This window comes from Trachypithecus francoisi, unplaced genomic scaffold (genome assembly GCF_009764315.1).
Source record: "Trachypithecus francoisi isolate TF-2019V2 unplaced genomic scaffold, Tfra_2.0 Lachesis_group13, whole genome shotgun sequence".
In the NCBI taxonomy this organism is placed as follows: Eukaryota; Metazoa; Chordata; class Mammalia; order Primates; family Cercopithecidae; genus Trachypithecus; species Trachypithecus francoisi.
The window spans coordinates 67126691-67141694 of record NW_022681458.1 but is presented as its reverse complement, the minus strand read 5'-3'; the positions used below and the strand labels follow the sequence as shown (position 1 = coordinate 67141694).

The window sequence follows — 15004 nt, the reverse complement described above, 5'->3', positions numbered from 1 at the left end:
GCCTGTGGTCCCAGCTACTCAGAAGGCTGAGGCAGGAGAATTGCTTGAACCTGGGAGGCGGAGGTTGCAGTGATCTGAAATTGCGCCACTGCACTGCAGCCTGGGTGACAGAGTGAGACTCTGTCTCAAAAAAAAAAAAAAAAAGATACAAGATTAAAAAACAAAAAACACATAGTTTAAGAGCTGAAGATATGACAGAAATGGGAAAAATCAGGAAGAATTTGCAGTTTTAAAAGCCTCAAAGACTCATTCAGTTTTGAAATGTCAAGTCTGTGGTCACAAAAATCTATTCAAGGAGAGATATGTCTGACACATCCCTGTGCTTGCCTTACACCACGGAACACATGCAATCCAAAGGAATCGAAAGGTCAAAGTCAGAGTAGAAAGAGAAAGGAACCACTCTCAGTGCAGCTGGATAAAAAACAGAGGTGGCTCTATGCCAGGCCACTGAGCAGCTGGTGACATGCTGGCCTGACTCATCTTCCCTTCTCCCCCATTCTCTCAACTGTGGGTATTGGCTCTTCCCAAGAAGTGCTTACTTTTCTAAATGTAAAACAGGTAGGAACAATTTTACCTATTTTTAATTTTCTTTTTTGTTCTTTGAGGAAGAAAAGTAAAAAAAATTCTAAAAATGCAAAAAGCTCTTAAAGGTTCTTGAATATAAAACCATTCTTTTCTTCTATTTAATCTTTATTTTTAAAGCTCAGGTGGTTTTTTAAATTAATATATCTCAGCCTTACTGAGATATATTCCCATACCATAAAATTCACCCTCTTAAAGTATACAATGTAGTGGTTTCTAGTGTATTCACAAACTATCTATTCTTTTAAAAATAAGCAGCCAAATTAGGAATATACATTTATAACTTTGTCAGGCTTTTTTTTTCTATTCAATATGACTTTTCAATGTAAATATGGTCATACTGTATCCTCTTTCCTTAGTTTTGTCCTATCCTATTTTTAAGGATAGTAGGATTATATCAATAAAAAAAATCAAAGTTCACAGAAATTATTTTCTATGTAAGAATGACTTATGGCTGGTAATTTGGTTACAAGGCCAGGCTCAAGGACTTGTCCTGAATTTAGTTTGCACAGAAAGTTATGTGATTTCATTTAGTTTACATATTTCACATAAATAAAGTCTTCTAAAGATGCTGTAACTAATACTTTCTGTAAGACTGAGAAAACATCAATTGCCCATAGAAAAGGACCTTATCTTTATCCGAGGGGCTCTGAGAAACGCTACACCCTCACCAGCCCCAGCAAGGTACTCTTTGTCATGGCTGCTCTCAAGATGATGGTAAATTCCTAGGTTAAGACAATCTTATGAAAAATCTACAACTTATTATACTAATATCATTCCTTTAATACTATTATTATAACATATAAAACATGACCAAACAGTATTTTTCTGCCTCACTATTTTATGATTGCTTTAAATTAGTATAAAACATGTATTCTCAATGAGTTGGGGAGACGGAGAGTTGGGGCAAAAAAAGTACTGTATTTATATTATGAAGAAAGCAGATATATCTACAGTACATAAAGAGATACATGGTATATTTCTGGTATTAAATTTTCATAGGGAGAACAATTAGAAAACAGGCCTAAAAGGCTGGGAGGGGGAGGATTTTTTAAAAGGTTGAGAAGAAGTAATCTAAAAGAAACTAAAACTTTTATTGAAAATATATCAAATTTGTACAATTATACATATCACTATTTTCTATGTTCAAAAATTAGGCTGCTTATAGGATGGTTATCTGCAGAGCCAGCTGTGACTCAAAAGACTGCAGCACCAATATTCCTTGTACATAGATGGTGACTATCAGAGTTATAACAACTATAATTATTTTATTGTTCTTACATTGTACCAGCTCTCCACACATTAAAAGACAAACTTTAAAGCTAAAATATTAGAACCACAGGCATGCATCACCACACCTGGCTAATTTTTCTTTTTTTTTTTTTATTGAGATGGAGTCTCGCTATGTTGCCCAGGCTAGAGTGCAGTGATGTGATCTCAGCTCACTGCAACCTCTACCTCCTGGGGTTCAAGCTATTCTCCTGCCTCAGCCTCCCACGTAACTGGAACTACAAGCATGTGCCACCACACCAGGCTAATTTTTGTAATTTTAGTAGAGACATGGTTTTGCTATGTTAGCCAGGTTGGTCTTGAACTCCTGGCCTCAAGTGATCACCCACCTTAGCCTCCCAAAGTACTGTGATTACAGGCATGAGCCACCACACCCGGCCTGATTTTTTTTTTTTTTTGAGACAAAGTCTCTCTGTGTCTCCCAGGCCGGAGTGCAGTGGCGCGATCTTGGCTCACTGTAACCTCTGCCTCCTGGGGTTCAAGGGATTCTCCTACATCAGCCTCCCAAGTAGCTAGGACTACAGACACCCACCACCATACCTGGCTAATTTTTGTATTTTTAGTAAAGGTTGGGTTTCACCATGTTGGCCAGGCTGGTCTTGAACTCCTGACCTCAAATGATCCACCCACTTCGGCCTCCCAAAACGCTGAGATTACAGGTGTGAACCACCGCACCCAGTCTTTTTTATTATTATTATTATTTGTAGAGATGGTATCTCCCTATGTTGTTCAGGCTGGTCTCAAACTCCTGAGCTCAAGTGATCCTCCAGCCTCGGCCCCTCAAAGTGCCAGGAGGCATGGGCCACCCATTACAGACGTGAGCCACTATGCCCAGCTGGGTTTTCTTATTTTTACTCTTTAGAGACAGGGTCTTGCTATGTTGTCCAGACTGGAGTGCAGTGGCTACTCACAGGCACGATCATAGTGCAACCACAGTCTTGAACTTCTGAACTCAAGCAATTCTCTTGCCTCAACCTCCTGAGTTGTGCAACTACAGGCACATTGCCACCATGTCTGACTAAAATATTAAGTTTTGACACCAGTGTGAGAAGGAACATGGAGAAAAATTTAAATAATGATTATTTAAATGACAGCTGAAAAGAATATATTCTGAAAAAGGCAGATGAGCTCACACCACTGGGCCACCCTCTCATATTCTTTGGATAACTGAAAAATAAAAATGTCAGCAGATAGTATAGTTGAGTGGAAATTTCCTATAAAATTAGCTTTCAGTCAAATAAAGCATACTGAAAATGTTCAATTGACTTGTCTTTTAAAAAATACATTTTAATTTCAGGACACTCATATGGGAAATCAGAAGATTTCCTAACTACATCACAAATGATATGCCATTGCTATTTAACTGCTCCAAAAGATGTCCATAGGAAGGTTTGTCAGGCAGACAATGCTGAATAAAGTGAGATAATGAAAAGGTTTCCATGGCAGAAGGGTCTGAGGAAAGATGGTATAAAATTACAGCAAAATCGTAAGTATTATTAGAAGTGATCCATGGTAGTAAGGATGGTGACTAACTGGTAACAAGAATAGAAAAATTAGAGGCAAGGAGGGTGAGCAGCAACGCTAGAGGTGACTCTACCCAGATCGAGGAGCATTATTCAAGGTTCAGCCAGCCCAGCGGATGGTAACTGAGTTCCCAATCTCATCAGTTGGTCTGGGCTATAAACCACAGCCCCATTAAGCTATAAATGACAGAAATTCCTGCCAAGGCAAGAGCTGGCAGAATGCTTATTCACCCAGCTCTGCCAACTAAGACTCTATTGGTGTGGCCAATCAGGACATTTTGCCAGGTACACCAGCTACAAATTCCCACATTCAAGGATCTGAGACTTTCCTTTTAAACCAGTACTTACTAGAAAACATGTGCTCTCTACCAAGGAAGTTCTCACAAAGCCTGTATGGAATTAGTTAATAGTTAAGTGCCACTCACTATATGGAATTAGGTAATTAGTGAATTAGGTGCATTTGCTATAGTTCTAGAAAAGACTCTGGAGTGCCACTAGAGGACCATGTCTCTTGTACACTGTGACAGATGTTTGCTGAACAAATGAGCAGGGTGAGTGAGCAGAGTCTGTAATACATTTGGATAATTTTTGAAATTGGGGGATTTAAAAACTATATCGAAGCTGAGTTCATATATGAGTTCATTTGAGAGGAGAAGAAAAATGGGTGCAAATCCTTAAGCTTTAAAAAATGCACATTTTCAATTCCCAAATGAGACTGTAAAATCATTCAAGATTGGGGTCTGGTTCTTCTATCCCAAAATAAAACAAATATGCATTAAAAATATCATTTTAAGCAGCAAAGGTGATTAACAGTGAGGATGAGAGATAAGACAGTCTTAGCCATTCAGCTTAATTTAACAAGTATTTGAGTTCCTATAATACACTTAACAAGTGAAAAAAATTAAATGTATGCAAATGCAAAATCAGGTAATGTTAGAGGTTCCACTTTTTAAAACTAAGTCACCAACTCCCTATAAAAAGAACATTTCTTAAATGTATAAAAAGCCTGAAAGAAAATGTAAAACACAAAGCTAATAACTAGTCTAGACTCTCACTGCTGGACTGGTCTAACTCATCAACCAAGATAGAAAAGATAGGGCCCTGACAATGGTTACCCTGGGGAGCCTCAGGTATAAACTCTGCTGAGCTCTGACAAATTCCGTTGATCTGGTTAGGTCCCTGCCTCTAACTCTTTTCACTACCATCTCACAGAACTTTATTGCTCCATTGCTCTTCTGTTCTAAGTCATTAAGAGTAAATATAAAGGGACATGAGGCACTTCTAAGACCAACTAGTTAAAGGTAGTAAAATCTAAAATAAAATCCATTTCTTCTAACCCGTGGGTATGTCTCTCAACATACACAAAAAGTTATTTTGAATTGGGCAAGTTTGACCCAATCTCCTAGTATTTATCTTTAATACAACAGTTCTCAGACTTGAGTGAGTGTAAGAATCACAAAGGGAGTCACTTTAAAATCCCCTTCCCCCATGTCTTTGGGCAAAAGAAACTACATTTTTAACAGACATCCCAGATGACTGATGAGTGGTGTACAATCACTTTTAAAAACAGCTGCTGCTCTATCACTACTTACCAAATAGCCTCTGCATTCAAGAGTGGTTTGTTTTATAACACAGAAACGTTCACACTGTAACAAACTGGATTTTGTGAAGGGAATTCTATTTTCCCACAAGTAGACTTTAACATTTTAAACATACATTATTCATTTTCAAGGCTGGGAGTGATTTCTTATACTTTCTTCTATAGGCCACATTCCATACTTTTCCCTTCCTCATCTTCACCTCAGTGGTTAAAGATTTAGAATTTAGAAATCCTTTAAAAGAGCATTTTTCACCCCAATTTATCTTTTTTATTCATCAGGAAAGCCAGTATTTGAAAAGTTGACTTGTAAACCTTACTTCTGAAACCAAACCTTGAAAATGCTGAATATCTCTTTAGGAAACGAAATTTTTGTACCAAAAAGTTCCACATTTAAGGAAAATGCTGCTATTAAATAATGCTTAGATACAAGGTACTAAGAAGCAGCGAGAATTTTACTATTTTTCAGAAAAAGAAGAAACTTTTTTTAAGTACCTATGGAGGATTATCACCAAGTAAGAAATGTCACTTCTAGTAACGTACTTGGGCACAGTAAACACAGTCCCAGAGTGAAGCCTGGTGAAGTGAATTCTAGGCTCAGTTTTCCCACAAAAGAGCCTTGTGACCTTGGGAAACAACCTCTCTGGATGTAAGTTTAATTTATAAAATAAGATAGTTACATAAAAGTAACATTTTGATTCCAGCAGCTTAATTCACTGGGAGGTATTTACATCAAAAAGCATTTGAGGTATGTAACACCTCTAACGTGCTTGAATCAAATGACAATTAAAACTGAACTGGAAACTTGATATTGTGAATAACTTACTGAGGCTGTTCTTGTAGCTATCAGTTACATATCATTGTACTTTGCTTCTTCGAAAAAGCTGAATACTTTGAACGTCTAAATGTTCATATATTGAGTTTTCTTAAAGTCAGGTACGTATGTACCACAGTCTAGTTTTGTAAAAGGAAAGAATGTATCTTTTCAGTCCTTTTTCCCAACCCACTGTTATTGCAGACTGAGAAAAAAACACCCTGAAGTCTTAAACACTAAAAGCAACAGTGTTGCAGTAATTACACCACAAAAATAACATTTCTTTATTAATGAATACTCAGTCTCCTGAGATTACAGTTACCTTCCGGTAACCAACTTTCTTCTGTCTGCTCTCAGTCGTTAGCGCAAACATTTTCAATTTTAACCTATATTCAGTTCACAAATCATACTTATTTCCAACGGAATATACTGAGTCCAAAAAAAAATTCCCCAATAGTCCAACAGGAAGCAACACATGCATTTGGCAATTCCAAGGAGGCTGGGGATGCACAGATACCTCGTTCAAAATAAATAAACTTTCCAAGGACCTTTATTTACCGACGGGAAAGGGAGGTTTGAAAACAACCGGTTAACTTCACTCCCAAGTTGGCATCTTAAAGAACCGTTGAGCGTTTGCAAAACACCCAGGACCTCTGAGCCTCCCAGCCGAGAACTGGCCAAGGGAGCACACGCCCATCGGCCCTGCCTGGAGAGGAAACAATGGGAGAGGCGCGAGGGAGCGAGCCGGCGCCCCGGGCGCCCCAACTCTGCGGCCCCGGCCCGCTCCGACCCCACGCGCCGCGCCCCCTCCCCGGGCGCCCAGGCCCCCCAGGTCCCCGCCCCCAAGCCCCGAGAAGCGGCCCACCTGCGGCGGCGCGGGGAGACAGCTGCACTTACCAAACAGGGTCAGGGCCATTGTAAAGACGCTCGCCGCCTGCTCGCGGCCGCCCGCCGAGTCCACGCGCTCCTCCCAGGCGGGCTAGGGATCACCTCATCGGCCCGCCGCACCCACACCTCGGAGGGAGTGGGGTGCCCGATGGGGCGTGCTGGGGGCGCCGGCGCCCGGGGAGGCTGCAGGCCGGGACGCGGGGGACCGCTGCAAGAAAAAGTTATTCACGCGTTATTGTCGGGCGCACCGGGTCCAGGGAGCCCCGCTAGCTCTCCTCGAGCCGGCACTTGTCGCTGCTATCAGGAGCGGAGCGTGCGCGCGGGAGGAGGTACCTGCGAGGCGGGAGGCTTGGCCGCGCGCAGTGGCAGGCGGAGAGGCGGCGCCGCAGTGGCGGCGGCGGCGGCGGCGGCGGCGGGGAGAGCAGCAGCCTCGCACAGCCCCCGGTGGGGCGCGCTCACTCCGCATCCCGCGGCCTCGCCGACGCCATCTTGCGATAGCGTCTCCCACGAGCTTGGCCGCGCCGCCGCCTCCCGCCTCTCCCTCGGGCTTCCCGGCCCAGTGCGTTCCCATGGCAACGGGCGCGCGCGGGGTCGCGGGGGTGCGCCCTCTTTCTCGCGGCTGCGAGGAGCCGCCCGCACCCCCCTAGAGGCGGCCGCTGGGAGCGGGGATGGAGCGGGGCCGGTGTGCGTTTTAGCTGAATGCCCAGGTTTTTTCTTGAATGGAATTTGAGGAGGCGCAGAGAGGAGAAAAACGGTATTACTCGAAAGAGGAAGAGTCACAGGAGGATGCTGCGTGAATACAGCGTCCGGGCAGGGTCATCTGGGGACCTGGTGCGTGTGAGGACATATTTCTCCTTCTGGCGCCCTCCGAGTTCACTGAGGCTGGAGCCAGGGACCTGAAGATGCAGGGCTCTGGAAGGAACAGAGACACTGAATGCTGCTTTCCTCTCCGTTTGGACTTAGGAGCCGCTAGGAGTAATTCTGATCAAATTGTCACACATCAGGAAACAGGAGTCGCTTAAAAAGCATCTGAGATTACCTCAGATAATTTGTTAAAATTACCTTACACCTGATTTTTGTCCCTTTCCATTATACCTCTTTGATATTGTCTCAAGGGAAAAAAATATCAGCATGTGTCACTGACTGGCACTTATTTGCCACAAAAGATTGTTCCCCTGAGCTTCTTGTATTTATCTGATAATCACCGGCAACGTCCTCCTTTCTGTGATGTTCTCTCCTCACCTGTCTCTGCCATGAGGAGCCATACAACGCCTTGAGATTGTCAGCCAAAAGATGTTCTTGAAAAGCTGGGTTATGATGCTTTTCGTCGTTGTCGTTTAATGTATTCAAAAAGTCATTCTTCTCTAGTTGCCATATGTGTGCCCTGTTTAAGAAATTCCTTCTTTTTCCTTGTTGCTCTGCTTAGGGATTTGGTACTATTTTGGTATCTGATCGTGTAGATCTTCTCCTTGGTTCTCCTTTCTTTCTACAGGCGTCTTTGCTCTTAGTTCCTCAGGTTCCCTGGTGTCATTTCCCTCTTCTCTTCGATTTTCAAATAATTATTTAAGACTATTATAGAAAGATCTTGTATTTAATGTATCTTAGAGACCGAGTCGTGATGAAGTGGGGGATTACTACAGTACTTCCAATGGAACCACAGTTAATTCACCATCATTATTTCACAGCTGACTTAAGCATCAGAAGAAAAGCAGGTTGGAAGGAGGAGCCAAGCCTTTTGTTTCAAGTCAGTTAACTCAGGAAGAAAGAAATATTAAAATGATTGAACATGAATGGGCAAGTGTTTAAGATGCTATATGCTTGGAATTTTGTGATGTAAAATGGCTTTCTTTAGCCACTAATCAAAATAAATCTTTAAAATCCCCAGAATGTAACATATTTCATGAAAATGGGCTCTTGATTTTGAACAACCTTTCTGCTCATGAAAAATTACAAACACACAGCTCATGAAGATAAATGAGAAACTCACGAAAGCTTTGTGGGATAGATTTTATAACAATATAAAGATTGCTGCTAATCTACTCTGCAGCCAAATAAATCAGAAACTGAAGACTCCGTTTACTGTTTCAACCAGTGGTCTTCAACATTTTTGGACCTAATTTCCTTTTGAGGCTCTCATGAAAATACTGTTCCTCTTCTTAGAAAAGTGCTTGCATACATACACAATTCACCGGAAATTTTTCACATAATTTCAAGGGGATTATGGGCTATTCAGGGACCTTAGGTTATCCCCTGGAAGTGTTTTTTGTAATCTCAGAGTGTTTTCGCCTTTATAATTTAAAAGAAAATATTTTCCTTCAGAATAGAACCATTAAATTTTGAATAGGAAAAGACCAAAACTCCCATGATTTACAGATAAGAAAATTGAGTTCCCCGTTGTTAAAAGATTTTCGCAAATGTGTTCACCTATTTAGTAGCAGAACCAATGGGAAAATAGTTCCTGGTGTTCTCACCGACCACCTTCCCTACCCCCTTCCCGCATCAATTTAGAGGTTGCATGGTTTGAATTTCAAAAGAAAAATCTGTTTAGTATTAGAAGCAAAATAACGAGAGTATTTTGTCCTTAGCCATTTTGCATAGAGTTTGGGAAGTTGCATTTCGTCTCAAAGAGTTTTTATTAACATGCCCTTCTACTCAGAACTATGTGTCCAATCATGCTAAAAGAGAAACAATGCCTTTCTCACTTTGTTGAGCTCTGTTAGAGCATCAAGGTTTTGGTGCTGCGACTGGGCTTGCTAGTGGCTCTCTCCATCCCTTGAGGGGTTGTCCTGGGGATGAGACAGAGGGAAATGAGCTTCCATGTGCTCAGATTTACCCTCCCATCATACAGCCAGCCTTTGGTTACTGGACCAGCTTTCCTCTCACTAGTCTGGCCAAATACAGCTGAATCCTAGTGAAACCCTGCTTAAACTCAAGTGAAGATCCTTTTCCTCTCCCCTTTCTACTCACACACCCACATACACACACACACACACACACACACACAGCTGTTTTTAAGGTACACTTTGGAACAAAACAGTGTGAATGTTGCTGTGTTTCCCTTTAAAGCATCCTGCTTTCCACAAGCCATTCCTTTCAACTCACTTGCAAATGGTTTGATGCTCTAACAAAATGCTCTCTATACTTGATCAAAGTGCCTGTCTTGGAAGTAGTATTGGCTTTTAGAATAGTGTATTTTTTTTCACCAGGCGTGGTGACTCAAGCCTATAATCCCAGCACTTTGGGAGGCCAAGGTGAGCGGATCACAAGGTCAGGAGTTCGAGACTCAGCCTGGCCAACATAGTGAAACCCCCATCTCTACTAAAAATACAAAAAAATTAGCCTGACATGTTGGCGCCTGCCTGTAATCCCAGCTGCTTGGGAGGCTGGGGCAGGAGAATCTCTTGAACCCGGGAGGCGGCAGTTGCTGTGAGCCAAGATCGCCCCACTGCACTCCTGAGCTTGGGCAACAGAGTGAGACTCCATCTAAAATAGCGTATGTTTTTCAATGAGCTATTCCTATTCCATTGCATGTGCTTCTTTTCTCACTTAGCTGAAAATAAAGCCACAGCCTTTCAGCTACAGATTCAATGCAAGGAAGGGCGTTAACTACTTGGAGGTGATTATTATGGGTGGTGACTTAGATTGTTTATAAAAGAAGGGCAAAGAATGAATTGACTTCTCCAACTATTTATGTTTTCATTCAATGATTTCATTTTGTGCTTAGCATGCAAGAGCCAGATTTGTTTACTCGTTACTAACTAGCTGTCAGATTTTTAGACAAATGTTTTACTCTTTCTAGTTCTTATCTTCCTCCTTTGTAAAATGAAAGGATAGTACTAAGTTATCTCTAATATCCCTTTTAGGTTTATCTGTCATTCTGTGATATTTTAAAATCTTTAAATTAACTGGTTTATGGATAAAACAGGACATTTTTATTTGAATCTTCAATATATTTAAAGTATTATTATATCTAAAGTTCATACATACCTAATGTAATAAAGAAGTCATACTTTATTAAACCACTGGTACTGCTATTTCTTCTGCAGTGTGTTGTACTAATAATATTACATTAATCATGTAGAAAGCAACCTTTTTCTGGTTTAACAGGATTAAAATTAAAAGTGTGCGCTGAACAACCCATTTCAAATTTACTAAAACAATTTCTCTTTTTTTTTTTTTTTTTTTTTTTTGAGACGGAGTCTCGCTCTGTGGCCCAGGCTGGAGTGCAGTGGCCAGATCTCAGCTCACTGCAAGCTCCGCCTCCTGGGTTTATGCCATTCTCCTGCCTCAGCCTCCCGAGTAGCTGGGACTACAGGCACCCGCCACCTCGCCGGGCTAGTTTTTTGTATTTTTTAGTAGAGACGGGGTTTCACCGTGTTAGCCAGGATGGTCTCGATCTCCTGACCTCGTGATCCGCCCGCCTCGGCCTCCCAAAGTGCTGGGATTACAGGCTTGAGCCACCGTGCCTGGCCCAATTTCTCATTTTTATTTAAGTTTTGTTGACTAAATAGAACCTAGACAACCCTTTAAAATGGTTTTCCTACATTTTAAACTAATGACTTATCACAAGTGTTTTGAGTTTTCTTTTTGTTACCTATTTGCTTCATTCCCATTGGTAAACATTGATTTGTTCCTCAGTTTTGAATGAAGCAGAAATTAACGAGGCGGTTTCTGCCTCACAATAACAAGTTAAAATTATAGCACTTTATCATGTCAGCACAGCTTTAAACACTAGGAATACCAGTGCCATTAGCACAGTTCCCAAAATAGTGCAGAAGTTTGCTAGTGAAGAGAAAAATTACACAGTATATTTCTGCTAAAGATTAAGAAAGTTAAAATTATTTATTTAGATATTCACAACATGTGACATTCTCTCTATCCCATATTTATGTTACTGGTGAAAGTGTTTGTTTCCATTATGTGAATTTGTTTAAAGTGGATTTGTTTTTGGTTTTGTGTTTGTTTTGAGACAGGGTCTCACTCTGTCACCCAGGCTGGAATGCATTGTTGGGATCTCAGGTCCCTGCAGCCTTGACTTCGCCTGCTCCAGTGATCCTCCTACCCCAACCTCTGGAGTAGCTGGAACCACAGGTGCATGCCACCACACCTGGCTAATTTTTGTATTTTTAGTAGAGACAGAGTTTTGCCATGTTGACCAGGCTGGTCTCGAACTCCTGAGTTCAAGCAATCCACTCCTCTCAGCCTCCCAAAGTGCTGTGATTGCAGGCGTGAGCCACTGTATCGGGCTATTTGGTCTGTTTGGTTTTTTTTTTTTTTTTTAGACGGAGTTTCACTCTATCACCCAGGCTGGAGTGTAGTGATGCAGTCTCGGAGCTGAATGCAATCTCTGCCTCCCAGGTTCAAGTAATTCTCTTGCCTCAGCCTCCTGAATAGCTGAGATTACAGGCATGAGCCACCACACCTGGTTAACTTTTTGTATTTTTAGTAGAGGTCGGTTTCACCATGTTGACCAGGTTGGTCTTGAACTCCTGACCTCAAGTGATCCACCTGCCTTGGCCTCCCAAAGTGCTGGAATTACAGGTGCGAACCACCTCGCCCAGACTATTTGGCTTGTTTTTAACGACATTTTCCTTAAACACTTAATTCCGATGATTTTTTATCCCCCTTCTTGTTTTTTATCTCAGACTTTCTGAATTAATACCTTACCTGATATTTGTGTGGCATTCCATGATTTACAAATAGCACTTTCACAGGACAAAGCCATATGCACACAAGTAACTAAGGCAGCGCTTGCCTCAAACATAAGGATTTAGACCATAACACTATTTATTTAAAAAAAAAACCTATATCATAAACTATAAAATTGCCCATTAACCTTAAAAAACTCAATGTTTAGGAGAATTATTTGTGTTCTGTTCACCATGCCTAAATTATAGTAGTAATATTGGGCCTTAGAAATGAAGTAAAACTCAGTTTGAGAAATACATAAGAAACCTTAAGAATTTAAAACTTTCTCAGTTCCCCTACACAGTGTTTGCTATATTAGCAGAAGATACTGTCGCCAAAAACATGCTAAAATGAGAGGTGGCTATCATCTGGCTAGGCACAGATTAGGAATTGGATTATTACTGAGGAAACACTGCTCAGCCCTTATTATATCACTTTCAAAGTAAAAAGAATATGTGTTTGTAGGAGCTGTGTGTGTGTGTGTGTGTGTAGGTGTGAAGGGAGGGGAAATTGGAATTGAAAATCGGAATGAAAATAAGGTTTTCTATCCTTGACCCAGGAGAACGGAGTTCTTGTTCATTGCTCAGCACCAAGAGGAATTCTTAATTCAATAGGCAATAAAACTGCATATATTACTGTAAGCCCTAGGTTAGAATATTCTAAAAGACATGGGTTCTAGTTTTTTTAATTTTGTGATATGATTTATTTTGATATAATGTCAAAATGGCTACTGGTTTGGAGTGGAACAAAAAAGGAAGGGAGTGGATAAAGAAAAGGTCTGTTTTCGATGTGTTTTGAATATATGTTTTAAAAGAATACTTATTTCCTGGTTAATAGTTTAACAGATCTTTTGGAATTTTTTTATAGGCTTAAAGTCAAATACATTTTCAAATATACATTAGATAACAGAAGAATGATTCTGGCTGCTCTTAAGTAAAAGTTTTTGTTCTGAACTACAATCATATTATAGTACTTTAAGCCAGCATTTCTATTCAAGTGTATTTTTCTGAGGTCACCAGGCATATCTAATGCACAGTGTGGCTAAATGTCTATTTGACTGGAGCAGTTGGATTTCTGCCAGATTTAGTTTTCAAGAGGGTATAAGTGGATTTGGCTACAAATCAAATCTCCCTAACATGGCCATGGTTTTTCTGGTTAACGTGGGTGTTCACAGTAAGAATGACTTATTCAAGTTGATTACATTGTGAGTTATAAATCAGGAAAATAGCTATGAACTCTGGATGAGACTTACACAATCTCTGATTAGAAAACAGAACTGAAAAACAGACAAGTGAAATTCCATGATTAAAATCACAATCTGGGTTGGAAACTCGTCTACTGCTGTGATGGAGTTTTCATAAAGCTCTTTTGTATTCTGTTGTAAAATAGGACCTGTGTCAGATATTTGAGACAATGCACATATTTAAAATCATCCATCCATCCTTCATCCATTCAACAAGTATTTGCTGAGTACCTACGATATTTCAGGCATCATGCTAGCTTCTGGCAAAGAAGCAAAAGATGAATCAAACATGTATCCAGATCTTTAAAAAAAAAAAAAAAAAGATAGTCTCTGGGGAAAATGGGACAATGACAGAGGCCATAACAGGAGCACAGATTAAATTTTGTGGGAGTTCAGAAAAGAGAAAGATGATTTCTAGCTGATGAAACAGGTAAAATGTTCATGACAGATGAAGCTGTGCTTTGAGGTCTGAACAGGAATTAGGCAAACAGAAAAGAGAAAAAGGGAAATGGAGTTTAGGAAAGAGGGGAGAGCATGAGGAAAGTCTGAGACTTTCTAGTGAAAGTCAGAACATGAGGAAAATCATGAGAGAAAATTTGCTGGCAGGGCAGTTTTTAGCAAAGGACTCATGAGAGGAAGAAGTGGAAGAAGAGGCTACACAGGCAAGTTTGAGGACCGACATAGAAGGCCAGCCTGTTGAGTTGATGCTTATTATGTTGTCTGAAGCCTGCTTTCTACAAGTACTTAAGGCAAATAGGAATTTGGATTCATTATGTAAAACTCTGGCCTCAGATTATTTGTAGTGCCCTATTTTCCAGTAACACATTTTTGAGTTACAGTAAAACTGTGGAATACACACACACACACACGTACACACACACTTGCCATTATTGTAAGCTAATAACTTAAGGCATGATATATCCTTGAGATTAAGCTCATCATTTCATTTGCGACTTCCCTGGGACTTCTAGAATGCCACAGTCATCTTGAAAAAACACTGGTCAGAAAGACTTGGATCTGAATCTTGCTTTTAACTCTCACTACCTATGTGATTTGGAGAATGTTTAAACTTTTCTGGATTTCAGTTTCTTCTTCTGCAAAATGAGGGTACCTTCTGTATCAGTTTGCAATATTTTGGTTGCAACTGATGGAAAATTTAACTCAAATTGGCTTTGAATTAAATGAACAAAGAGAATTTATTTGTTCTGTAATGGGAAAGAACAGAATCAAGGTGAGTTTCGGGGAGGCTGATCCAGCTGTGCAAAGAATGTCCCCAAGGACTTAGTTTCTTCATTTCTGTAGTCACTGTATCACATACCACAGGGCATCCCAACTCATGGCATCTCCAGACTCTCCCCTTTTGGTAGCAGAATGGCTTC

General features: G+C 40.7%; 1 protein-coding gene across 3 annotated transcripts in view; it reads right to left on the bottom strand.

The window, feature by feature from the left end:
* Positions 1-7159, bottom strand: part of CHN1 (chimerin 1) — a 222758-nt gene extending 215599 nt beyond the window's left edge. For 2 of the 3 annotated variants that reach the window (XM_033231067.1, XM_033231066.1), the window contains exon 1: positions 6704-7041. In XM_033231067.1, coding sequence (XP_033086958.1) covers positions 6704-6722 — 19 coding nt within the window. In that variant the 5' untranslated portion in view covers positions 6723-7041. Of the gene's footprint in view, positions 1-6703 lie in introns of all 3 variants that reach the window. The other variant, XM_033231065.1, reaches the window with a different exon arrangement.
* Positions 7160-15004: the final 7845 nt, after the last annotated feature.